Source organism: Eptesicus fuscus, chromosome 20 (genome assembly GCF_027574615.1).
Source record: "Eptesicus fuscus isolate TK198812 chromosome 20, DD_ASM_mEF_20220401, whole genome shotgun sequence".
In the NCBI taxonomy this organism is placed as follows: domain Eukaryota; kingdom Metazoa; phylum Chordata; class Mammalia; order Chiroptera; family Vespertilionidae; genus Eptesicus; species Eptesicus fuscus.
Genome location: NC_072492.1, coordinates 17,279,705 through 17,306,715, shown reverse-complemented (window position 1 = coordinate 17,306,715; position 27,011 = coordinate 17,279,705). Strand labels below are relative to the sequence as shown.

The 27,011-nt window shown below is 47.6% G+C and overlaps 1 protein-coding gene across 2 annotated transcripts in view; it reads left to right on the top strand.

Moving 5' to 3' along the window:
- Positions 1–27,011, top strand: part of NXN (nucleoredoxin) — a 147,940-nt gene that overhangs the window by 104,771 nt on the left and 16,158 nt on the right. For both annotated transcript variants that reach the window (XM_054708950.1, XM_054708951.1), the window contains exons 2-5: positions 13,594–13,711; positions 16,071–16,204; positions 16,685–16,785; positions 18,465–18,571. In XM_054708950.1, the coding sequence (XP_054564925.1) occupies positions 13,594–13,711; positions 16,071–16,204; positions 16,685–16,785; positions 18,465–18,571 (460 nt within the window). The remainder of the gene's footprint in view (positions 1–13,593; positions 13,712–16,070; positions 16,205–16,684; positions 16,786–18,464; positions 18,572–27,011) is intronic.

Sequence of the window (27,011 nt, the reverse complement as noted above, 5' to 3'; positions counted from 1 at the left end):
TTTTTAAATCGCTCTTATGCATTTGATCACTTTTGAAAGGGTGAGAAGAAAACATTTACGTTTGCTTTTTATTTGTGGGCATCATTTTTTATCTCATTCATTTGCTGTTGATTCAAGGCCGTCCGAAGGTGCAGCCTGAAGGCAGGTGAGTGGCTCCTGAGCAGGAGGCCGTGTGAGGAAGAGGAGGTCCCTGGTGGCACAGGATGTGCTCCGGTCCCTGCCGGCTTCCTCAGCTGCTGGTCCTCTTTCCGAGCTCACCCTTCATTCCCACCCGCAGCCACGGTCACCTTTGTCCCAGCATCACAGCACAGCCTGGCCTCTGAGCCAGGTGGACACCGCCTTCCTTTTCCTGACTTCCAGGTCTGTCTGCGTGGACACCATCAGGAGCTTGTTGTCAGTATTAGCGGCCATTTCTTACTTGAGTTCTGCCCCTCCCCCGTTTTGAGAGAGAAGCAGCCAGAGACCCGGATGCTAGTCGGATGCTCGTCTGGGAAGTATCGTCATTTCCGTAACATAGCGGAGATGTTGCCCCACCCAGAGCCCCCGGTGGGGCAGCGGAGACTCCTGGGCTCTCCCCTCCCTGCATCAGGGCTGACCTGCTTACCTCCTGGTAGGTCTCCTGTAAAATACTCTGTATTTATTTGTGTGGGTTGGTCTGGTGCCAGCCCTGGCAGGGCCTGTAGCGCTGTGGTGTCCTGATCACCTTAGTCAAACTCTGCTCATTGAGGGTTCCTGCAGTTTGAGGACCATGTAAGGGTTCCTGCAGTTTGAGGACCATGTAAGGGTTCCTGCAGTTTGAGGACCATGTAAGGGTTCCTGCAGTTTGAGGACCATGTGCAGGGCCCGTGGCCCTAAGAGGGCTTTCTGATGTGGGATCGGGAGAGGCGCCCATTAGGGGTGTTCCCGTGTGCGCTGGCTGAGTGCCGTGATGGTTCTGAGCACTTCCTGTGAACTCGCCTCACAGTAACACCAGAGGGTAGGTACCAGGGACCGTTTGGCAGTTGAAGAGAGTGAGGCTTGGGGAAGCTAAGTAAGTTGCCCGAGATAGCAGAGGCAGGATTCAAACCCAGGCCACGTGCCCCAGGGCCTGTGCTCTTCCCCGCTACACTCTGCTTCCTGTCTGGATGCAGTGAGGATTTGGGGCCCCTTCGAGAAAGGATGAACGGGCAGTGATGGCTTTGTGTTCGCAGCCTAATAGGAGCATACAGTGTGCCCTCCTGTATCCGGTGATCGCCAGCGCATTTGACAGCACCTGGGAGTGACCAGTTGAGGTGGAAGCCTCCTTGCTGTGAACTGGCGAGGCTGTGGTGGGAGGCTGGCTGCGGCCGAGGATAGACATCTCTTGGGTTAAAGAGATAAAAGGAGGAAGTAGCCTATCAGATCCTCCACCTGTCATACTAGCAGCACATTGATTTCTGTTGCAAAAGAATATCTTGCGAAGTGAAATGGGTCTCTTAAGAACTTAAGGAGTCCCCACACCACCAGGCAGGGAGTAAAGGGTATTGTATTTGTGGTGTAAGGTTGCCTCCTGGGCTGGTTCCTCTAATCTGCAGGTTCCCAAACTGTTACAAAGCCCATCCCCCTCCCCCTCCCCCTCCCCCTCCCTTCCCTCTCCCCCTCTCCCTCCCACCAGAATGGGAATCTGTAGCTGACATGGCTCTAAACGGGGTTTAGGGAGTCATCACATTTTTCCACTCATGGTCAAGGAGACGTGGCAATATTCTTTTTAGTCATCATCACCTCTAACATTTATTGAACACTTACTGTGTTCCAAGTTAACTGTAACAGCAGCAATATGAAGCAGGTATCCTTATTATCCTAGCCTTACTCACGAGGAAACTGAGGCTCCGAGAGATGGAGTGACTTGGCCAAGGCCACCCAGCAGGTGTGTAGTAGAGTTGGGATGTGAACCCCGGCAGCCTGGCTCCGGAACCCTGTTCTTCACCCTTTTCCCTGCACCACGCTGCTCTCTGACCAACAGAAATAGGGACTTGACTGGCTAACAAGGACCAAACGCAGCTGTGAGCTGCTGGTTCTGCGGCTGCCCCTATCTGGAATGAAGTGGTCACTGGTGGATGTTTGAAACGTTGTGTGTTTCCGTTATGTGTTTGATTTAACATTCCTGACGTGTTCGCTCAACTAGGACGGAGCCAGTCTTCCTTGTTCCCCTTTAAAATATATATCTATTTTTTATTGATTGCTGAGAGGAAGGGAAAGGGAGAGAGGAAACATCTGATGAGAATCATCAATCCGATGCCTCCTGCACGCCCCCCGCTGGGGATCGAGACCACAACCCGGGCATGTGCCCTGACCTGGAATCCAACATAGGTCGATGCTCAACTGCTGAGCCATCCCGGCTGGGCTCTTGTTGCCCTTTTTGCTCATCTCTCCTGGTAGTCGCCACGATCTGCCTCATGTTATGCCTGTACATAGAAACTTGTATCTCCACTTTTTTTTGTTGTTGTTAATCCTCACCCAAGGATATTTTTCCATTGATTTTCAGGGAGAGTGGAAGAGAGAGGAAAAGACAGAGAGAAACATTGATGTGAGAGAAACACATCAATTGGCTGCCTCCTGCACGAGCCCTGACCAGGGCCCAGGCCTGGGAGGAGCCTGCAACCGAGGTACGTGCCCTTGACCAGAATCGAACCCGGGACCCTTTGGTCCACAGGCCGACGCTCTATCCACTGAGCCAAACTGGCCAGGGCGTATCTCCACTTTTTATTAATGTGGTAAAATATATAAAAGGTCAGATTTACTCTTTTTTTTTTTTTTTAAGAGCAAGGATGCCGGTCACTCGGCTCAGGTTCCAATCCTGGCTCCATCCCTGTCTAACCTCTTTTTTTTTTTTTAATATATTTTATTGATTTTTTACAGAGAGGAAGAGAGAGGGATAGAGAGTTAGAAACATCGATGAGAGAGAAACATCGATCAGCTGCCTCTTGCACACCCCCTACTGGGGATGTGCCCGCAACCCAGGTACATGCCCTTGACCGGAATCGAACCTGGGACCTTTGAGTCCACAGGCCGACGCTCTATCCACTGAGCCAAACCAGTTTCGGCAGATTTACTCTTTTAAGCATTTTCCATTTCTCTCTCATCCGTGGGGCTCCTGAAGGCAGGCACAGGATGTCTCCCGCTCGTCTCCCCTGCACACCCTGGTTGCTGTTTAGGTATAGCACACTGAACAAAGCTCTGTTGGATTTCATAGCCCAGTGAGGTCAGCTATAAATCAGTTAGAAAACTTACTGTTCGGAGGCTTAGAGACACGAACAATAAATTTTTAATGTCCCGTCTACCCAGGCCTTTTCTTGTTCAGAGCCTGAAGCAGAGTTGGGCCCTGACGGAGGCCTGCGGTGTGTCTCACGCCTGGTGCTTTGGTGTGCAGGCGGCAGAGTGGACTCGTTGTTTTCCAAACCTTCCACTCCCGTGACCCTCGGGGCGTAGGTCTTCTCTCTGAACCAACTAGAGTGAAGGGGAAATTGATTGTTAAACCAGCTTCATCACTCTAAGCCCACTAGCAGGGCTTTGATTTCTCGTCAGCTAGTGATGGCCCGGCCCAGCCCGGCCCAGCCCACCGCGTCTTTCCTTTGGTCTCACGTGCTGGCAGGTTCTCTGTGTTGGCTCCAGGCGAAGGAGAGACGGGAAGGTGAAGAGGACGCAGGGGTCCAAGGCGCTGTCAGATAAAGGGAGGAGAGCTCCCATTCCACTGGCACTTGTTTGGGTAATTTATCCTGCAATTGAAAGAGCCTTCCGGGCACCTCGGTATGGCAAGGACTTAGGAAGAGTCTTGGTCGTAAGGAAGCCCTTGAAACAGCTGAACCTGATTGCTAGCTAGGCATCCCCCCCCCGGCGGATCTGTTCACCGTGTTTCCTTTCTCCCGTCCTCCACTTATTTCATTCCTCCCTTCCTCCATTTGTTCACCCATCATTTATTGAATATGGGCCAAGCCCTGGAGTCGGCCAGCAGCTGTACCAGCCTCTGAGAACTTCAGTCGCAGGTCACATCACACAGTGGGAATCATGCCTCGGAAGCAAGATGTGGTCTTAACTCTGAGGATAGCGAGACGAGGTTCTGCCGGAGCATTTAGAATGGTTCGGGGACAACAACAACGATGGACATTAATAATAGCAGCTAACTTTAATAATACATTACCTAGCCTATGCCAGGCCCCGCTCTCAGCACTTTATGTCACACATCTGATCTTCACAATATCCAGTGAAATGTGGGCCCTGTTATCCCATTTTACAGATGAGAAAACCGAGAGAGAAATTAGGTAGCTTGTCCGAGGTCACCAACTAGCAAATGGCCGAAGTTAGACGCAGGCAGCCCGTGCCAACTCACTGCCCGTGTAGGAACCGCCTTGCCATTGGAGGGCGGCACGAGGAAAGCTCTCGCTTCAAGGCGGGCTTTGGTCGTGTTTGGTTAGGAAGCGGGGTGTCGTCTGCGGTCAGCGTCGTGGAAGGACAGGAGTGGAGTTCGCCTGCGAAGGCTCCGGCAGACCTTGCCAAGGTAGATTAATCCTGCATCTGTGTTAGCTTTGGCTCGAGCCCACGGATTTGCAGCAGCTGTTGAGAAATAAAAACTCGGACCCCCAGTCAAGTGCAAGGCCCAGGCCTCAGAACAGGCGGCCGATTCCACGTCACCCCACGGGCCGGGGCTTCTCGGAAACGGCCAGGTTGCTTTCCCCTGTGGCGTCTGTGGGTGCTGACTAACCCGCCAGGGCTCCCGATTAGCTGGGCCCCGGAGCTTGCATTTTTGCAGCCGCCAGCTCCCCATCCCGTCCCTTTTGACGTTCGCCTGGGTGTTTTGTGGGTCGCTGTAAAAGCCTTTCTGACCAGCATTCCTGGGACGATAGCGCTTCCACCACAAACTTGGGACCGCTAACCAGAACCAGCCGCCAGCTGGGGAATCGGAACTTTTAAGTAACCCAATAGCCCATTGCGTCATCCTTTTTGATTTCTGCCAAGTTTCGCCTCTTCTTCTTCTTCTTTTTTTTTAAATTTCATCTTTGTTGCCTTGCTTTTGAATTCGGCGAACTAATAATTATAAACACTTAGATTTCTGGCCTTTGGGATTTTTGCTGTTAATTCTCGGTTCAATTCCCAGGTCAGGGCCCATGCCCGGGTTGTGGGTTCCATCCTCAGAAGGGGGCGTGTCAGCCTATTGATGATGATGTTTCTCTCTCCACATGTTTCTATCTCTCTATCCCTCTCCCTTCCTCTCTCCCTCAAAATTAATAAAAACATATTATTTTTTAAAAGTCATTTGGTCTTTCCCAACTGCAGCAGCCCCTGTCGGGTCGCCCTCAGAGCGCTTGTTGGAGTTGCCCTCAGCCTTTTGGTCTCTCAAGTCCGATGGGATGTGAGCTCTTGCTCCATCCAGCCTCCTGGCTCAGAGGCTGCTGGGATGGGAACGCCTGGCCCAGCCCCACCTCACCCCCCGCACCCCCCCAACCCCCACTTTCCTAAAGACTGGACTGTATTTTACAAGTCAGTCACCCAAGCCAGGTGAAGAAACGAAGTAGGAATTCCTGTCAGAATCACACGTGGCGTCAGAGTTCTCTTAAGTAGAGAGAAAAGTAAAATCCAGAGAGTCTGTTTTTTGTTTTTAAATTCCAGATGCCCCTTTAAAATCTGGAAATCCAAAATGTGAGGGAGAGAGGAAGAAGAAGAAGAAAAAGGCAAACAGACTACAAAAATATGTATGTTTTTGCAGAAGGAGCTTATGGTGAAAAGACTACTTTTTGCAGAAGGAAATCTCCATTTTTGGAGCTTTACGTACCGCTTACTAACTATATACAGTTGATGGATTAACTTTAAAATAGAGTTGACAGGAAAATGCTTTTTGAAAAGGATGCTGTCAAGAAAAGAGGAAAATAAGCATAAATTTGATTCAGATATTAATAATGAGCCCCATGTGTACGGTGCTTTCGTTTTCAGAGCGTCTCCACACACATCACCTCATTTACAGCCCACGTTCATCCTGGGAGGTGGGGCTTACTGCGCCAGGTGAGAAGGCATGGCCTGCCCAAGGCTGGTGCCATGTCACCACTGACACCTAATAAGATGCCAGGGCTAAGATGTACACCCAAGCCCCCTAAATTCTGTCTTCTTCCTACACTAACATGTTTCCTTCCAAGTAGGGACTGTAAGATCATGAGGAAGTATGTATGCTCCTGACTTTGATGAGATGCTCTAATATTGTGCCAAGGGAACATATAAACTCATTTCTTTGGACCCTTAAAAGTAAGTGCATTTGGCCCTAGCCGGTTTGGCTCAGTGGATAGAGCGTAGGCCCACGAACTGAAGGGTTGGATTCTGCTCAAGGGCATGTACCTCGGTTGCAGGCTCGATCCCTGACCCTGGTCAAGGCGCGTGCAGGAGATAACCAATCGATGTGTCTCTCTCGCATTGATGTTTCTCTCTTTCTGTCTCTCCCCCTCCCTTCCACTCTCTCTAAAAATCAATGGAAAAATATCCTCAGGTGGGGAGTAACAACAACAAAAAAGTAAGAGCATATAGTGCTCAGTCCTGGGTGGTTTTGATCTTCACTCTCCCAATGGCGAGGGGAGGTAGAGGCTGCAGGAAGTAATCAGCTCTCAGTGGGTTTAGAACAAAGCAGCAGCACTCGGAGATGTTGATCTCCACTCTTCACTGTTGCATCATCTTAGAGTTTAGGCAAATGCTGATTTTTATCAGAGGGATTTTCACAACAGGAACTAAGATGGGGTAATATCGTAGTTCTCCCAGTTGAATCATGGTCAAGCTATGCACTAAAATGAACTCTTGAGACAAGGGGTCTCCCTGTAGGGTCTGTGCAGGGATGGGATCAGACAGCTTCAAGGGATTCAGGAACTCGGAAATTTCACAGAAACTTTTTTGTGCGTGTGCCTTTTTCTCTGGGGGAAGGATCGATATCTTTTATCCTCAAAAGTGTCTGTGACCCAAAAATGCCTATGAAACCACTCTTTTTTAAGAGGCCTTTTTAAAACCTTTAGAGGACTTCAGATGTCACGCACTTGAAAAGGCACAGAGGTGAATCTTGGTGACCATTTCTTCAGGCTCACGTGTTCCTTATTTCCAGTTAGGGTAAGAAAACCATCCGCAAAGCGGACCTGTGATAGGACTTTTCTCACGTAAATCTGACTGGAGTATCAGAACTGACAGGGTTGGCGTGCGCATTCCTGTGCCTTCGGTATTGCCTCGGAGCAGTCACTGTGGTGCTACAACCTGAGAAAGGTCTTCCCGTGCAAATCTACAAGTCGCTGGCGAATGACATCATTTCCTAAACAAATCACTGTTGTATAAAATTAGACCATGATGTGTCAGTCTACGACAGGATCAACTTTTCAGTGTCAGGTGTAATTCTAGAAGCCTAATTTTTTTTTTCTTTTAGCTAAACCAATGGACCTTTACTTGGAAACAAAAGATTCAACCATCATGGATAAAACATCAGCTAAGACCTCTTGTCTTTCCCAGTGGGAGGGAAGATAGGGGTCATGGGTACCACAGTTCCCTCCCTCTCTGAGGCCGATCCTGGGAGATTTGAGGTGGAGCAGAGGGACATGTTACCATCCTTCTGCCTACACGAGGGACCCAGAAAAAAATGAATTCTTCTCTATTAAGGGAGAAATCTTAAAAGGATCTAGCCTAATGCCCTCAGGCTGTCCCAAGCAGGCTGGCCTTCAGGGCCTCCTTTATGACTCATGCTGAGTGGCCAAGCATTTAGGGACTAGATTGCCCAGGTACCACAACCCACCATTAAAAAAAAAAAAATTCAGCCAAGAGCCAATCATATGCTTCCATTTCAAGTATAATATGGGTGCTACATTCAGACTGCTCTATTTAATCATGTTGTATCTGCCCTCTTCATATTTAAAGCTCACAGGCTGCAATTTACTTCAGGGAATAGTCTATCTACCCAAAAATAGAGTCTTATTACAAGTTGCCAATTGGTTGTAAGAGCCCCAAGCGCCAGGGAAGATATGACTATAGTGATCCCTTAATTCAGGTGACCAGGGAAGAGTTCTTTCAGGAAGGCAAGGGTGGTTTGACCTTAGAGTGACTACTAATGAAATACTCCACAGCAGGTCAAAAGAATAACCAAAAAGTAACCATCTATCCCTGATAAATCTTTTGGACAATTAAGTTATGGAAAGCTTTTTGTGTGTGTGATAAAATTTGCCATCTTAACCATTTTTTGTTACTGGTAATTCTCACCCGAGGATATTTTTTCCATTGATTTTTAGAGTGGAAAGGGAGGGGGAAGATAGAAAGAGAGAGAAACATTGAGTTGAGAGAGACATATTGATTTTTTGACTCCCACACATGTCTCGACCTGGGTGGGGATCCATCCTGCAACCGAGGTATGTGCCCTAGACTGAACCTGGAACCCATTAGTCCTCAGGCCGATGCTGTAACCTTAACAGAGCAAAAGAGAGCAGAAGGGAGAGGGAGAGAGAAAAACATCAATGATGAGAGAGAATCATTAATTGGCTGTCTCCTGCACGCCCCAGATTGGGGATTGAGCCTGAAACCCAGGCATGTGCCCTGACCGGTAATTGAACCATGACCTCCTGGTTCACAGGTCGATGCTCAACCACTGAGCGACCACAGCTGAGCCCATCTAAAATAAACCTTCTTTAAGTGTATAGTTCAGTGGTATTAAATATATTCATATTGTTGTGTAACCATCTATCCCTGTAATTCTTTTCATCTTGTAAAACTGAAACTCTATATCTATTAAACAGTAATTCTTCATTCTCCCATTACCCCAGCCCTGGCAACCACCACTATAATTTCTATCTTTAGACTGCTCTGAGTACCTCACTTAAGTAGAACCACGCAGTACCTATCTTTTTGTGACTGGCTTCTTTCACTTAGCATGATGTCCTCAAGGGGCATCCATGTGGTAGCATATTGCAAACTTTCCTTCCTTTTTAAGGCTGAATAATATTTAAGACTATTTTGTTTAACATGTTAAAGACTGTCTCAAACCAGTGGCTAATATTACATATGAAGATATATATTACAGATCTATATCCAGTGTGGTCAGGTAGACAATAAGGATGCTTACTGTTTAATATTGTCTGGCAGCTCCAGCCAATATAGCTTGCTAAGAAAAGGAAATAAATGGTGTAACTGTTGGAAAAAAAGTTGTCTCCTTTTTTAGCCAATAGTGTGCCGTTCTTTTCAGACTGCAAACCTATTTTGAAGTAAGAGTATATATATTTTAAAATTAGCTATTTTTACAACTCCATCTTTTCATTTATGACCTAGATCCTATTCTTTTGCCTATTCAAGGACTTTTTCTTGCATTTTTTCTTTTCATCAATTTTTTACTCTCTCTTCTGGATTCTCCCCAACAGCATATGTTATAGTATCTCTCACCTTTAAAATATCCTCCCTCTGACCTCATCTTTCAAATATTCTCCCTCTGACCTCATCGTGTGTTTCTCCAACTACAGTCCCATTTCTCTGCTCCCTTTATAGCCAAACGCTTAAAGAGAATTGTCTGTAGTCCAACTCAGCCCCTTATCCGCCATTTTCTCTTTCTCTTTTTATAACCTTTCTTTTAAAAATTATTCTCCTCCAGATATTGCACATGTTGTCAAGAGGACTCGAATTTGTTTGGGTCCAAGGCCCACTTTAGGTGTGTGTGCTAGGCAGAGCTGCACCCCATTCCCCCTCTTCCGCTCTAGTCTGCTTTCCGTTTCACCACTTCGCTGACTCCTCCTGCCCCTGTTAAGGTCATATGTGACCTTAGTTGCCCATCCACTGGTCAATTCTCATTTTATTCAACATCTCAGCAGGATTTGACACAGTAGCCTCCTCCAAAACACTTCCTTCCGCTGCCTTTTGGGACACCAGAGTCTCCTCGTTTCATCCTGTGACAATCGTCACTCCTTCTCAGTCTCCTGTATTGGTGGTCCCTACTCTGCCCTGGGATCTCTTTTCTTCTGTGGCCATGGCCTCTCCTTGGATGACCTCATCCAGGAGGTCATCTAGGGACTGATGATCCCTAATTTACATTTCATGTCCTCCTCCCCTACCAAGTCCAGATTTGTAAATCCAGATGGCTACTTGAAATCTCCACTTGCACATGTAATAGGCAACTCAAACTTGACCTGCCCAATCTTGGTGTTTCCCTCTCAAACTTCGTCCTCCTCCATTGTCCCTCATCTACGTTCATCAGACCCTTGACACACTTGCTCAGTCCCCCAAACCACAATACATCCTCGATCTTTTTTCTTTCCATCCTCCCTTGACATTCAATTTGTCAATCTACTCTATTGACTGTCTTCAGAATATATCATGTCCTCACTGTCTCTGCTGCTACAACCCAAGCCCTCGCCACTGCTCTCTACTCCAGCCTGAGCCGTCTTCAGTAGCCTCACCAGTTGGTATATACATATATACATACACACACACACACACACACACACACACACACACACACACATATGAATATACAAATTAGCCAGGACGCCATAACATCACAACTGAACAGCAGGGACCTCTGAGGCTGCATGGCGCCTGGCCAGGGCGAGGGACCTCAGGCCGCGACCCTGCCCCATGGGGTTTGATGGGGGACCTCAGACTGCGCCCCTCGCCTGGAGGGGCTTGACGGGGACCTCAGGCCACGCCCCCCCCACGCCCCAGCACCGGGCCAGGGGGCCTGAGGCTGCGCCCCCGCCCGGAGGGGCTTGACCGCAGTGTGGCCGGCTGGGTCTGGGTCTCACCCAATGGGGGTAGGGCTGGCCAGGTCTGGGTCTCTTGCATTTTCCAAATGCATGTGGGTGGTGGGCGGGGACTTGACTCTAGGTCCCGCGGTGAGCCCCAGACTCTGACAGGAGGGAGATTTTCATATACATTTTACTAATTTTCTTTCATCTCTGACACTTATACTATAGAGAAAGGACAAATAGCAATATTAAAATATTTCTTCTAATTCCCTTTTAATGTGCATTAATTTTGTGCACTGGGCCACTAGTGTGTGTGTGTGTGTATGTGTGTGTGTGTGTGTGTATAAATATACATTGAGTGGCCAGGTTATTATGATCTCTGAATGCATAATAATCTGGCCACTCAATGTATATCCTATATAATAAAAGGCTAATATGCAAATTGTCCCCTCGACTAGGAGTTCAACCAGCAGGCAGTCCGGCCAACCGCCCATGTCTCCTCCCCCTGGCCAGGCTGGCCGGACCCACCCATTAACAAATTCTTGCACCGGGCCTCTATATATACTGAGTGGCCAGATTATTATGCGTTCAGAGATCATAATAATCGGGCCACTCAGTGAGAGAGAGAGAGAGAGAGAGAGAGAGAGAGAGTGAGAGTGTGTGTGTGTGTGTGTGTGTGTATCTCAATAAGTAAAAAATAAGCAACAAACATGAGGTATCATTTTTTCCCTATTCAATGGGAAAAGCTGATGTTGGTGAGAGTGCTAGGAAATGGGTACTCTCATTTGCCACTGATGGAAATTGTCTAAGCTTTCATAAGCGGTGAGTCATGGGTGATTTTATCTCAACTTTCTTGCATGCTGTGCTATGTCTCCCATTTTTTTCCAATAATTACTACCCCCCCCCTTTTACTTTTTAAGCCAGAAAAATCCAATCATCTTAATCTTCTTTTTCCCGCCGCTTTAAAATAAAAATTTTGTGAAGCTGACCCCAGCAGCGGATGGCCTTGTTTTGCTGTTGCCTCTTCTCTTAAGAATGGTTCATCTGACTCCTGTACCAGGCAGCCCTGGATGATGCAATGCCGGTCATTGGAAACGATGTGCAGAATCACTCTTGCTCTGCGGTCCTGGGCTGGCTTGGGGAGCCCATCGCACACGTGGGGCTGGGAAAAGCATGCAGCTTGCAGGCGTGGCCCACCCAGTCTGAGGTGGGGTCCCACAACGCTCTCCGCCAAGACCCAGGTCTCCACAGACAGGGGAAGCCTAACATTCCTTGGCAGATCCCCTGCCCCGCCCAGCTCCCTCACTGCCTGGGATTGAATTAAAAACAATAATAATCACAGCCACACATGCCTTTCTCTCTCCTGTGTGCAGCTGGACCTCTGATGCCTGTTTCCTTAGACATGCCCTGGCCCTGCTCTGCCCAGGCCCCGGTGGCCAGCCTCCTGCCTGGGCCCCGGCCCCGGAAGGGAAGCTCGCAGCTGAATCCCCAATGGGCCATTCTTGTCCCCCTCGTTTCTTCTTTCCTGGAGGTTCATTGGTAGCTGGACATTGCACTTAGTTATGTTGCTTTCCGGGCTCGGCAGTTACGTTCCCGAGCACCCCGTGGCTCACCTGAACGGTGTTCACCCCGATGGCTGAGAGCAGAGCCCGCACGTACTCGGCTCCTGTTTGTTGCAGTCACATGTCCTCAGCCTCGTCCCACTTAGAATCTGGTCTCTGACAGTGTGCGCGCAGTCAGCCTCAGGACCTGCCAACCATTGTGGATTGTTCAGAGTGGCATCAAGAGTTAAGGGTTGAGCCTTAGCCGGTTGCTCAGTGGTTAGAGTGTTGGCCCTCGGACTGAAGGATCATGGGTTGGATTCCGGTCAAGAGCATGTACCTCGGTGTCAGGCTCGATCCCCGGCCCCGGTCAGGGCGCGTGCAGGAAGCAGCCAATCAATGTGTCTCTCTCACATCGATATTTCTCTCTCTCTAACTTGACTCCTCCCTTCCACTCTCTCTAAAAATCAATGGGGAAAACATATCCTCGGGTGAGGGTTAACAAAACCAAGTAACCAAAAAGAAAGTTGAGGGTTGGGGCTGGCTCAGGATATTGCTTCCCTAGTGTTTGCTGGCTGAATGGCACACAAGTATAATGACTCCCAAGGCCCAGGGACCTGGTGAAGCAGTGAGAGGGGCAGATTGTAACGACTTGTCTTCAGTTCCCTGTCCCTTCCCCGTTGGGGCTCAGAACACGGGAGCACCTGCCTGCTGAGAGGGTGGAGAGGCACCAATAAAAAGCCTCCCTTTTTGTCTTAACCACTTGTTCTGGTTGTGTTCAAGATGCATAATCCACCCTAGCCGGTTTGTCTCAGTGGATAGAGCATCGGCTTGCAGACTGAAGGGTCTTGGGTTTGATTCTGGTCAAGATCACATAGCTGGGTTGTGGGCTCGATCCCCAGTAGGGGTAGTGCAGGAAGCAGCCAATCAGTGATTCTCTCTCATCATTGATGTTTCTATCTCTCCCTCTCCTTTTCTCTCTGAAATCAATAAACAACATATTTTTTAAAAAGTGCATAATCCATCTTCATCTTTATACTTGTTAGAGAAAGTGCCTGCGGGAGAGGTAGGCGAGAAGAATTCTCCTAGAATAAGTGTCATCTATCCCTTGCCGGCCTCTGCCATGGCTTGAGCCAGCGTGGGACTCAGGCTCAGGGTCCCTGCGCTGTCACAGGCTGCAGGGGCAAGGGAGCTGCAGTCTCCCCTGTCCATTTGCCCAGCCAGCCCTGCTCTCCATCAGTTACTCATATATCTGCACTTCTGTGTTTCCAGGCCACCCCTCCCTCATGCCTGAGGGGTTCAAAAGAACTCTGCAATTAATCTAGTTCGAACTTAACCACCTTCTTTAACTTTTCTTCTTGCAGCTTAAACTTTGGAACAAATATCGAATTTCCAACATTCCATCACTAATATTCCTAGACGCCACCACCGGGAAGGTTGTGTGCAGGAATGGGCTGCTGGTGATCCGTGATGACCCAGAAGGTGAGACCTTGGCATGTCCGTGCTGTACCCACCTCTGACCCTCTACCCTGACCTCCTTCCATTGCTAGAGAGTGTGCAAATGAAATACAGTTGACCCTTCAACCATGTGAGGGTTAGGGGTGCCAACCCCCACACAGTGGAAAATCCATGTATAACTTTGACTCCCTCCCAAACTTAACTACTAATAGCCTACTGTTAACCGAGAGCCTTACTGATAACATAAGCAATCAATTAACATATTTTCTACATTATACATAGTATAAACTGTATTCCTACCATGAAGTAAGCTAGAGAAAATAAAATGATATTAAGAAAATCATAAAGAGCCCGGCTGGCGTGGCTCAGTGGCTGAGCATCGACCTGTGAACCAGGAGGCCATGGTTCCATTCCTGGTCAGGTCACATGCCCAGGTTGTAGGCTCAATCCCCAGTGGGGAGTGTGCAGGAGGCAGCTGATCAATGATTCTCTATCATCATTGATGTTTCTATCTCTCTCTCCCTCTCCTTTCCTCTCTGAAATCAATTAAAATATGTTTTAAAAAAATAAAAAGAGCCCTAGCCGGTTTGGCTCAGTGGATAGAGCATCGGCCTGCAACTGAAGGGTCCCAGGTTCGATTCCGGCCAAGGGCATATGCCTGGGTTGCGGGCTCGATCCCCAGTAGCGGGTGTGCAGGAGGCAGCTGATCAATGATTCTCTCTCATCATTGATGCTTCTATCTCTCTTCCTCTCTAAAATCAATACAAATATATTTAAGAAAATAAAGTCATAAAAAAAATGAAAGAAATCATAAGGAACAGAAATGAAATTTACAGTACTGTGTGTTTTTGTCAATACTGTAAGTTTACATCATCAGTTTTAGGCTATGCGGTTTATCTGTGAGTTTTTTCAAATTGCTGGTTTAAAAAAAAGATCTGCGCATAATGGACCCAGGCAGTTCACCCATGTTTTTCAAGGGTCAATTGTATATGTAAGTGGGTTTACTTGGCTAAAGATTATTGTCTTGATGTAATTATGGAATTCTCCAGGTCATGGTTAAGGTTTTTAAAGGGATCAGAATGTCCCTCCTGGGAGCTTTAATTCGTGGGAGAAGGAGATGGGGCTGAGGAAGGAAGTCAGCGTTGAGGGCGGAGGAGGCCGTTGAGCAGCAGCCGGAGCTCCGGTCCTCACTGCCAGCGCAGTTCCCCTAGCGACGTCGCAGGCTCTGTGTTCTCCCCGCCTCGGTGGTGAGTGCACCTCATTTCCTGGTGCAGGCCTTGGTCTTGCTGGCCGGCTGGCTGGCCACACACTGGGCAGGTTGCTCTGATCAGGGTGCTCAGTGCTGTCCAACATTGGTTTCTCTCCCCTTTGCACTGGAGTCGTAAGATCTTCCTCCCTCACTTATTGATCCAACTAGAGGATTCAAGCCTGGTCACACACTTTCCCAGTTAAAACAGCACCTGCCTCAGAATTGCCCTCAGTAAAAACCAGGGCATCGTAGAACCAAGTTTTTACCTTCTCAAATTTAAACACACACACACACACTACTCTGAAGCTTGTTAAAATGCCAATCTCCCCCCTATTTCCCCCCCCGACCCCCCAAGATTTTTGGATCCATTTGTTCAGGGTGGGCTCCATCCCTGCGTTTTCAGCCAGTCTGTGCTTCTCCCTCCCAGCCTCCCCTCACCCCAGGCGATTGGGAGGCAGTGGTCCATGGACCACCCTGTGAGAAAACACTGCTGGTTGAGCTGGGAGCATATTATTTGCTCTTCCTGCCTGGGGCTTAAGTGTCATCAAAATGCAGACCATCTGGGTTGAGTGGGTTTGACTCTTTCCTTTCCCTAGACTTAAATCGTTATCTCACTTGGTTCCCTGGGCCCCAACTCAAAAATTCTGGGGGTGGGGCCCTGGAGCATCATATTTTAAAATTCCCCCATGGATTCTGACTTGCAGTCAGAGTTGAGATGCACTGGGATCCCAGGGCTGGAATAGAAGAAACTCATGGTTAATATCTGAGGCAGTGCTTCCCCACCCTGGCTCACCATCCGTGACCCAGGGAGGCGGTTTTGCTGTTTGGGGACATACAGCTTCAGCCCTGGATCCTGGGATTTGGGGTATGACCTGGGCTTCTGTGTTCTTCAAAACGCCCCCAGGAGATGGGCCCTGTGATCATGCAAGGCCGGAAACCGTTGCCTTGAGGGCAGGTAGGACTCTGTCAGGGATGAGTCCTGCTTTTCTTCCTGCGTTGTGGCTGCAGGTCCTATGGGTGTGCTAACAAATACTGTGGGATGATACCGTTGCCATGCTCTGCAGCGCCGAGGCCTCTTGGGTCAGAGGCCACACTGAAGAGTCTTAACCTTCTCCCATCTGTTGCCTGTTTCAGGTTTGGAATTCCCTTGGGGACCTAAGCCCTTCAGGGAAGTCATTGCAGGGCCCTTGCTTAGAAATAACGGGCAGTCCCTGGAGAGCAGCAGCCTGGAGGGGTCTCACGTGGGCGTCTATTTCTCCGCACACTGGGTGAGTGTTCGCTCCCTCGTTAGCCCAGACAGAGGGAGCAGGGAGATCACCACCACAGCCAGCTGTGATTGGCTCCTGGAGGAGTGACAGCCGGGGCACAATTTCCTGGCGTTCTTCCTTTCTCCTGTGCCCAGTGCATTGTGGTTGGCATGCAGTGAGCGCTTATTGTTAGGAATGATAATAGCAGCAAGAAGCGGACTTCTTTTGGCTGGTCTAAAAGGGTAGCTTTCTTCAGCCGTTCTGATGAGGCTTCTCATGGTCCCTGAGCGGGTTTGACTGCTGCCTGCTGACAGGCTGGGAGCGGGGGAGGAGCCTGTGCTGGATGTGGGCCATCATGCTTGTTTCTGCCTCTTTTATGGACCAGGTTCTGCCAGCCCAACTCTACGTGGGCCTTGCTGGCCTCCCTGTGATGGCAAGTGGCTGGGAAAGGGGACGCTGGAGGTGCCAAGTCACGCTCAGGACCCCGTTCTTGTCTTTCAGTGTCCCCCTTGCCGAAGCCTCACCCGGGTCCTGGTGGAATCCTACCGGAAGATCAAGGAGGCAGGCCAGAAATTCGAGATCATCTTTGTTAGTGCAGACAGGTAACGTGCGCCGGGAAGGCGCTGCCGCTTCCCGTGTCCGCAGCTGCAGCCGGTTAACGTGCCTTCGCCTCGCCTCCTCACTTCTCACTTCTGTAGGGTAGAGCTCGGAGGTTGGGATTGGGGGAAGCATATCCGGGATTATTGGCAGAGGGATGGATGCATTTCACGTGCACTCTGGCAGTTGTCCGGAGGGAAGCCGAGAAAGCCTTGTTCTTGCTGTAAATAGGCTGGCAGGTCCAAATTCAGGCCGGGGTCGTTTGAGATTAGGATGCATTTTCCTGATTTGTTCAGCTTTTTGGATTGTGGTGAAAGGATATGGGGTGGGGGGGTGGGAGGAAAAGAGCAGAGGCTGGTGGATTGAGATGCCTGTCTTAGCTGGCTGGGCACTCACCTTCCTTCGCTCCGGCCATGAACTTTGGGGGTATCACAAAAACCAGAAGGGCAGACCTTTATCCGGGACCATGTCGGGCCCCGATAGCCTCAATTTCCTCTGCCTCTTGCCCTCTCCCTGGCTTTATTCATCAGCGACCGTCCTACATCACAAAACCCTGCCCCAGTTCAGACCGAGCCGCCAGGTGCTTCTGCCTCTGAGCTCCCGTTCACAGAAGGCTCTCCGAGAGCCAGCACAGGGAGAGCGTGTTATACGCTGAGGTAGCCTTGACGTCTGTGTTGTTCATGCTGTGGTCCCTCCCCCTGCTCCCTGGCTTCCATCTCAGTGCCTGTGAGTGGGGACAAGCTTGAAGCATGCCAGGTGGAGTAATAACATGTTTAAAGCTTTTTAAAAAATCAACTTTACTGCAGAATAATTGACATACAATGAAATGCAGACATTTTAGGTACACAGTTCAGTGCCTTTTGACAGATTGTGCGTATGCGTGTAAGCATCACAATGACAACAGAGAGCATTTCCAGCACTCAGAAGACTCCCATGCCTCTCCTCGGTCAGTTCTCACCCCCAACCCCCCGTTTCAAGGTACCCCTAATCTGCTTTCTTGGCTGTTGCTTGATTAGATTGATCATTCCTGGAATTTCTAATATGTGGCATCATAGTGTCTATGATTGGTTGAAAGTGTGGTCCTGTACACACCACTGTTACTATACAAAAGTGTCACAGGAAATGCAGTGTCTGAACATCTAGGCTTCTTATAAAAAGGTGTTAAGACCCATCTATGTTGAGCATGAAAAGTTGGGCTGGGTGCAGTGGCTCAGTGGTTGAGCATCCACCTATGAACCAGGAAGTCACAGTTCGATTCCCTGTCGGGGCACATGCTCAGGTTGCAGGCTCGATCCCCTGTGTGGGGCATACAGGAGGCAGCCAATCAATGATTCTCTCTCCTCATTGATATTTCTATCTCTCTCTCCCTCTCCCTTCCTCTCTGAAATCAATAAAAATATACTTGAAGAAAGAAAAGAAAGGTTGGGCATGAGTTAAACTAGTAGGATGCAGGGGAGCAAGCTGTTGAGATGGCCTGGCATTGTCGTTTGGTACCCACCAGCCCTATGGAGGCACTTGCTTCCCGACGTACACCAGAGTGGACGGAATGACCCCTTCTGTGTCTGAACACGATCAGACGCCTCTGCTTCTGCAGATCCCTGGGCACGACTTGGTGGGAGGTGGGAGGACCCAGCGGTGGTGCATTCGGGGTGATACAGCCTTGTTTGCACGTGTGTCTCTGCAGGTCAGAGGACTCATTCAAACAGTACTTCAGTGAGATGCCCTGGCTCGCCGTCCCCTACACCGACGAGGCCCGGCGGTCACGCCTCAACCGGCTGTATGGAATCCAAGGTAGGCATTCCCACTCCAGGGCGCTTCTGGAAACCTGCTCATCCGGGCTCACCACGTCTTTGGCTTTCCTTTCAGAGGGAAAAGAACTTTATTTCCATGAATGTTCACTTGCTTTACCATCTTCAAAATGACATGTGGTGAACTTTACATTATGTAGGTTAGACCTCATTGAAGCTGTTTTTTAAGCAAAGGACTTTTACAGGGGAGGAAGCTACTCCTCCTCCTCACATGCTCCCCAGTGACTTGGCCATAACCCCATCCCATGGGTTTTACTCTCAAACAGACCTGAGAGCAGTCTGGTTCCATCACTCAGATGCTTTGAGCCTCAGTTTCCTCATCTTCGAAACGGGTGTGCTAAATCGCTGCCACAAGACTTGCTGGGAACACTTATAGGATAATGTATATAAAGCACTTCTCATGATTCCTGTAGCGTAATGGTGAGAGCTGAGTGGGTATTACCTTTTAGGTGAGACAGTTGATTTCCTGAGAGTGTTGCAAACTAGGACTTGGAGTATTGATCATGTTTTTCAGAAACAATGATTATTAGTGAGGCAAACTGGGTTTTGGTTCTTTACTATGTGAATACCTCCGTCCCGCCTCCACCCAGCCAGGTGTTTTCTTGGAAAGCACTTAACTAGCCTGTGAAGAGTTAAACTCGTTCTCTTTGTATCAGCAGTGCCAGAGCCTGGCCGGCCCTCGATGGGTGCAGCTAATGTTTGCATTCTCGGTGCTCCTGTGTTACATGGGGAGTGGGAAAAAATTAAGCTTTTCCTACAAATTCCACAGCTTATGGGGGAACTCATCTGATTCTTTCACCTTTTTCTTCACCATTTACAGTAAGCATAAATGGCTTTGTTTGAGCTAAAGTTTCAAAAAACATTTTATTTTAAATCAGTGCTTCTCAATTTCAAATGTGCATAAGAATTGCCTGGGATCTTGGGAACGTACAGATTCTGATTCAGTGGGTCTGGGGTGGCCCCCATTTTTAGGAAGCCTCAGGTGGTGCTGATGCTGCTGTCCAGGACCCCACCTTGGGTATTAATAGTCCAGGTCTATTCATTTCTTTTAAATCCTCACCCAAGGATATACTTACTAATTTTAGAGAGACTGGGAGAGAGAGAGAAAGAGGAAAACATGGATGTGAGAGAGAACATCAGCAAGTTTCCCTCCGCATACGCCCCGACCAGGGACTGAACCCACAACTTAGGCATGTGCCCTGATTGGGAATGAAACTCGCAGCCTTTGGGTACACGAGACGATGCTCCAACCAACTGAGTCAACCGGTCAGAGCTACGTCTATTAATATTTTGAGAATGTTGGGGGCTCATCCTCCTATTAAAAAAGATGAGAGCAGTTCCCTTTCCAAAGAGAAGTCGAGTGACAGGACTTTGTTTACTGGTCTAGAAGGAAAAGCACCAAGTTGCTTGGGGAACTTAAAGGAGACGGCACAGCCTCGTTTCCTTCCAGCACTCTGCTTGTAGAGACTGAAAGCTCAGTGTGCTTTGGTGGGGAGCAGAGGGTTGAATTGCTACTTCCTGGGGATAAGTAAAACTTCATCTCTTCATTCATTCATTCATTCATTCATTCATTCAACAAATACTTGCTGAATGACCTTGAGCAAGTTACCTAACCTCTTTTATCAGTAAAATTTGGAAGTTTCAATATTTGGCACAGAGTAGGCACTTAATAAATATTTAACTGACCAGCTCAGGAAAAAAAGGGAAAATTAGATTTTACAACCTAAAAAAGATAAACTTTTGGGTGTCAAAAAGCTAAAACAGCCCTGGCTGGTTTGGCTCAGTGGATAGAGCGTCAGCCTGCGGACCAAAGGATCCCAGGTTCGATTCCGGTCAAGGGCACATGCCTGGGGTTGCGGGCTCGATCCCCAGTGGGGGGCGTGTGGGAGGCAGCCAATCAATGATTCTCTCTCGTCATTGATGTTTCTGCCTCTCTCTCTCCCTCTCCCTTCCTCTCTCAAATCAATAAAAATATATTTTTAAAAAAGCTTAAACAAAGGCAACCAACAATATTTTTTATATATTTTTTAATTGATTTTTCACAGAGAGGAAGGGAGAGGGATAGAGAGTTAGAAACGTCGATGAGAGAGAAACATCGATCAGCTGCCTCCTGCACACCCCCTCCTGGGGATGTGTCCACAACCAAGGTACATGCCCTTGACTGGAATTGAACATGGGACCCTTCAGTCCGCAGGCCAACGCTCTATCCACTGAGCCAAACGGGTTAGGGCAACCAACAATATTAATAACATGATGACAAAGAGTCAATATCCTTCATAGAAAAAGAGCTCTTTCCAGATACCAGTCCAAAAAAGAGAGAAAAGACAATTTAGCCCTGGCCAGTTGCTCAGTGGTTAGAGCATAAGCCTGCAGACCAAAGGGTCAAGGGTTCGATTTCCGGTCAAGGGCACATACCTTGGTTGTAGATTCGATCCCTGCCCCCAGTTGGGAACATGCAGGAGGCAACCAATTGATGTCTCTCTCTCACTTTGATGTTTCTCTCTCTCTCTCTCTCTCTCTCTCTCTCTCTCTCTCTCCCTCTCTCTCTCTCTCTCTCTCTCCCCCTCCCTTTCCTCCCTCCCCTCCACTTTCTAAAAGAAAACAAAAAAACACAAAAATCAATGGAAAAAATATCCTTGGGTGGGGATTTAAAAAAAAAAAAGACAATTTAGACAATAAAGATATAAGGTAGGCAATTTGTCCTATGTATAGTGTCAGAATGGATATAAAAATATTCAGCATAATTTACTTTCATGAATTACGGATGAAAACACTGAATTTGTGTCTATCACATTTGCAAAGAACTCCCCCCACCACCACCACCAAAATAAATAAATAAATAAATAAATAAATAAATAAATAAATAAATAAGTAAATAAAAATCCCCAGTGTAGGGAAGAGAGCAGACTGCTGGGAATGTAAATAGGACAACCTTTCAAGAGAGCAATTGGCAGTATACATCCGAGGCCTTTAAAAAATCTGTAAGGCCTTTCATTTAAAAATCCCACTTGTAGGAATTTATGCCCAGGAAATTATCCCGGAGCACCCAGCAAAGACTGAGCTTCTCTTGAACAGTTGGTGGATTTCTGGTTTTTTGGTTATTTCTTTCATATTTGCCTACTTGGAATGTCATTACGGACCACGATTCTTTGCTTCAGCCCCTAGAAAACCCAGAGCTGAATTTGTAAGCACTTCAGTGATTTTGCAAAACTGACCATTTCTGAGCGTGTCCTTGACCCTGGCTTCGTTTCCTCTTCCTTTCTTGTGTTCCCTTCAGGAGTATATTTTCATCTGTTTTTATTAGATTATAGCATGCAGTTTTTAAGCCACCTCAAATCCCTTTTGGAAAAAAAGATGGAGTAGATTTAAACGCATAGGATCCTGTGTCTCAAGCTGCAGCTAGCTCCCGGGACTGAGCTCAGTGGGAAATAAGAAACCAGAGGCTGCTGCCCTTGAGTGGACAAGAGGAGCCGTACATTGGGAAGCTACTAAAGAGCAGAGAGTACAGGGATGGAAAAGGTGTTGATCAAATAAGTGCCGTTTTGTCCGGGGGCGTGGAAGACTGACACTGTCCCCGAGAGTGGGGCCAGGCGCTGGGCCTCACGGAGCCCCTCTGCTCGGCACGGAGGCCTCTCCGCATTTCCAGTCACGTGCCATCCGTGGGGCGGGATCTCTTTCTCTCCACCATGGGGAGTTAAGTTGCCCTTTCCTAGGCATGGGGTCCAGCATGATGCAGGCATTCCTGGTGGTCAATGCCAAGGCTGTGGGGTCTCCTGAAATTAATACGTCACTGAAGGATGGTCTATATGTAATGCACAGCCAGTCTGAGCCCTGTCCTCTGTGAGATGCTGCTTGAGGACCCTTTGGGGTGGGTGGCAGGGGTGCACAGGCACAGAAGGGCGATCTCATAAGAGAGATCATGAGCTCTTCAAGAATCCAACACGAGCCCTAGCCGGTTTGGCTCAGTGGATAGAGCGTTGGCCTGCAGACTGGAAAGGTCCCGGGTTCGATTCCAGTCAAGGGCACATGCCCGAGTTGCAGGCTCGATCCCCAATAGGGGGCATGCAGGAGGCAGCCAATCAATGATTCTCTCTCATCATTGATGTTTCTATTTCTCTCTCTCTCTCTCTCCCTTCCTCTCTGAAATCAATAAGAGAAAAAAAAAGGAATCCAACACGAGATTTGGACATACCACTAAGGCTGGAGGGTGCCTTCTGTGGACTGTTGGCAGGATACACAAATATTTAAGTAGATTAAAAATGAAATGGATTATTTTCTGTCTGCCTTCAGAAAGCAGAGAAGGGAACTCTCCTTTCGGATTCTCCAGCAGTCAACATGTAAATATTACAGATGGAGGAGCCTCAGTTGTTAGGTGTGGCCGAGAGAGCCAGAAAGTGGGTGACCACAACTGAGGAGGAAGAGAATGGAGGCTTTTCAGAGACTCATTCATTTCGCACAGACTCTTAAGGCCCTGGCTGTGTGGGGATGAGAAGTACATTTGTGGTCCCTGACTTCAAGGAGCCCTCATCTGAGGATCAGAAGGCTGATCTGGAGAGGCTCTGTGCACAGTGGCGGCCGGCCAGCCATGCCACAGGGAAGGAATGTGAGATTCATGAGGAGCCCAGTACCAGCCAGGGAGCCGGCACTGCCGCCCAGCCCTGCACCCGGCCTGCCCCCTGCTCCTCGGTTGCTGGCTCCAAGGCCCACACTCCTCTGCCATCTCTTCTAGTCTCTCTTCAGCTTGGACCTGTCTGCTGTCCCAGCTCCCTGCCTCCTGGTTCCTTGCTCTCAGGGTTATAGTCTTTGGCACAGTGTTTGTGCCGATTGCGCCTTGATCACTGATCTCTGGGGCTCATTCCTGCAAGCAGCCTGTCAGACATGGCCTGCTGACCTTGGTCTGCCTGCCTCTGGCCTTGTCAAACCAGAGATGCACTCAGGCACAGTGAAATATGAGTATAGAAGAGCAACACAACATTCTTACCAAGGTGGCATTTAATGAAGGGCCCCATGATGGAATAATCCGAGTTCGGAGGAGACTTGCTTGGAACTGTTGAACCAGGAAGGCTTCATGGAGGAGGTAGCTATGGAGCAGGGTCTTACAGAATGTATGTGGTTTAGGTAAGAGGTTTGGGACATTTCAGGGCAATGGCCAGAGCAGGTTGCCCATGGTGGACTAGAAGGAGAATGGGCAATAGGCTGATGATGCCATATCATATAGAGCTTAGAACGCCATGCCGAGATCCATGGATTTGACCCTTTGGACTTTTAGAGCCTTTTGAAATTTCTTTAAAATATATTTTTATTGATTTCAGAGTGGAAGGGAGAGGGAAAGAGAGATAGAAACATCAATCATGAGAATCATCGATTAGCTGCCTCCTGCATGGCCCCTACTGGGGATCGAGCCCACAACCCAGGCACGTGCCCTGACCAGGAATCAAACTGGTGACCTGTTAGTTCCTGGGTCGATGCTCAACCACTGAGCCACATCGGCCGGGTCTTTTGAAATTTTTGATTAAGGAGAGATCAGTGCAGAAGTGACATTTAAGCTAGACTGGAAGAGAAATCCCAGAGACCAGTTCACAGATACTTCTTTCTTTTTTTTTTTTTTGGTAAATTTTTAAAAATTGCCTTGAGAAAGAGAGAGGAAGGGAGAATGAGAGAGAGAGAAACATTGATTTATTGTTCCACTTACCTATGTATTTATTGGTTGATTCTTGTATGTGCCCTGACCGGAAAGCAAACCAATAACCTTGGTGGATAGGGACGATGCTCTAACCAACTGAGCTACCCAGCCAGGGCTATTTCTTTTTCCTTTCTTTTTTCTTTTCTGTTTTAAATATTTTATTGATTTTTTTTACAGAAAGGAAGGGAGAGAGATAGAGAGTAAGAAATATCGATGAGAGAGAAACATCATCGATCTGCTGCCTCCTGCACACCCCCTACTGGGTATGTGCCCACAACCAAGGTACATGCCCTTGACCGAATTGAACCTGGGACCTTTCAGTCCGCAGGCTGACGCTCTATCCACTGAGCCAAACCGGTTTCGGCTCCTTTCTTTTTTAAATTGAGGTAAAACTGGTATATAACATGATATTAGTTTCAGGTATACAACTTAATTCGATATTTGTATACCGTACAAAGTGATCACCACAGTAAGTCTAGGTACCTTCTGTCACTATACAATTGACCCCTCTACCCATTTTGCCCACCCCAACCCCCTTCCCTACTGATAACCACCAGTCTGTTCTCTTTATGAATTTTGTTGATTGTTTATTTTGTTTTTAGATTCCACATCTAAGCGAAATCATAAAATATTTGTCTTTATCTCTCTGACTTAGCATAATACTCTCAAGAACCATCCATATTGTTGCAAATGGCAACACTTCTTTCTTTTTTATGGCGGAGTAGTATTCCAGTGTGTGTGTGTGTGTGTGTGTGTGTGTGTGTGTGTGTACACACCACATCTTCTTTTTATTTATTTATTAACCCATTGACGGACATGTAGGTTGTTTTCATATCTTGGCTATCATAAATAATGCTGTATTGAACATAGGGGTGCATATCTTTTTTTGAGTTAGTGTTTTGTTTTCTTCAGATAAATACCAGTATTTATCCATATGCTGGGTCATATGGTAGTTCTACTTTAATTTTTTTGAGGAACCTCCATACTATTCTCCATAGTGGCTGCACCAATTTATATTCTCACAAACAGTTATTATTCCCGGTCAGGGCACATGCCTGGGTTGTGAGCTCAATCTCCAGAAGCAGGTGTGCAGGAGGCAGCTGATCAGTGATTCTCTTTCATCATTGATGTTTCTATCTCTCTCTCCCTCTTCCTTCCTCTCTGAAATCAATTCAAATACTTTTTTTTTAAAAGAAAAAAGTGTACAGTGTGTTGAGTTGCCAGTGTTATAGTTAAAAACAGAGCAAAGTAAAGGAATTGGGAGTAGAGGGTAGGGTTAATGGGACCCACTTGCAAACTTAGCTAAACTCCTTTAAACATTTTAAATTGATTTATAAATTTAAATTTTAAAAAATACTTACCTGAAAGAAAAAATGCTCCCAAGTTCTTAAGTCTTTTAACTCTAGTAAATTAAACTTAACAAATATGGCTATTCTTAAGTTCTCCTAAATGGAACAGTACTGTTAATATGATTTTAACTTAAAATCCTAACTCAAAATCAGTAACACATTTTAATATTGTAATCACAGGACCGCCCTGTTATTCTATTGGGCCACTTTGCTTAAATGAAAACAAATGCAGAAGTTAAATACCAAATATGTATGGCAGTCTTTTTTTTTTTTTTTTTAATAACTGGCTTTTATTTATTTATTTTTTAAGAGAGAGGGAGAGGGGGAGGGGGAGGGGGAGCGGGAAAGAGAAACATCCACTCTGTTGCCTTTCACATGCACTCACAACCTGGGCATGTGGCCTGACTGGGAATCGAACCAGTGACCTTTCAGTGCACAGGACAACGCTCAACCAACTGAGCCACACTGGCCAGGGCTGTGTGGATGTCTTGACACACAAAACACATTAATACCGTGGGTTTAATTCACGTTTCTAAACTTAATGCTAGATCTTCCTATATTTGAAAGATGCTCACTTACAAAGGAGATAATCGTATCCTTCCAGTTATATCATTTTGGAGGTCTCTTCCCAGCTCATTGAGGTTGCATATGTGGATGGCCCTCGTCACAGAGCTGTCTCTGCCCTCCAAATAGGACGTCTTCACCTTCACCGTGTAGTTCCAGTCCCTGGTTTGGGGTCCTTCCTGAATTCTCCTCTCTAGTCTTAGAACTCAGCAGCTCTGCCCTAGGCTGCATTATCCCTCAATTGAATGTTGCTTTTCTTTACCTCTGAGACTATTTAAATGCCTCCAGCCTAGCTCTGAATACCTTTGAACTTGAAGGAGTTGTGTATTCTTTCATACTCTTCATAGCCTCACAAAACTAAAAACTATTTTTTATTGAATTCTGAACTTCCTGAGCTTTGTATGACCGTGGTTACAACTTCCAAAGTCACTCCACTGGTGTGTTTACAGGTGTGTGTGTATAGTCTGAGCTGTTTTTACTCACAATACTTCCGATACCAAATGTGTAGGGTTTTCCACAAGTTCTTTGACCCCTGTGTCACACACAGACAGTTCAAGTCAATGCAGCTCGGACACCCGGTCCCTGGAGTTCGGGTCAGACCCCACAGGACCACCTGCCTCTCCCCCTCTTCAGATGCCAGCTGCAAGTCCCAGTCCTTATGACTGACCAGCTTTCCTTGTGGCCCCTCCTCTGCGCCTGTAATTTGCTAGAACAGCTCACAGGATTCTGGAAAACATTTTACTTACTGTTCTTACCGGTTTATTGTAAAGGATACCACTCGGGAACAGCCAATGTCAGAGATGCACTGGGCAAGGTTCCTGGGAAGG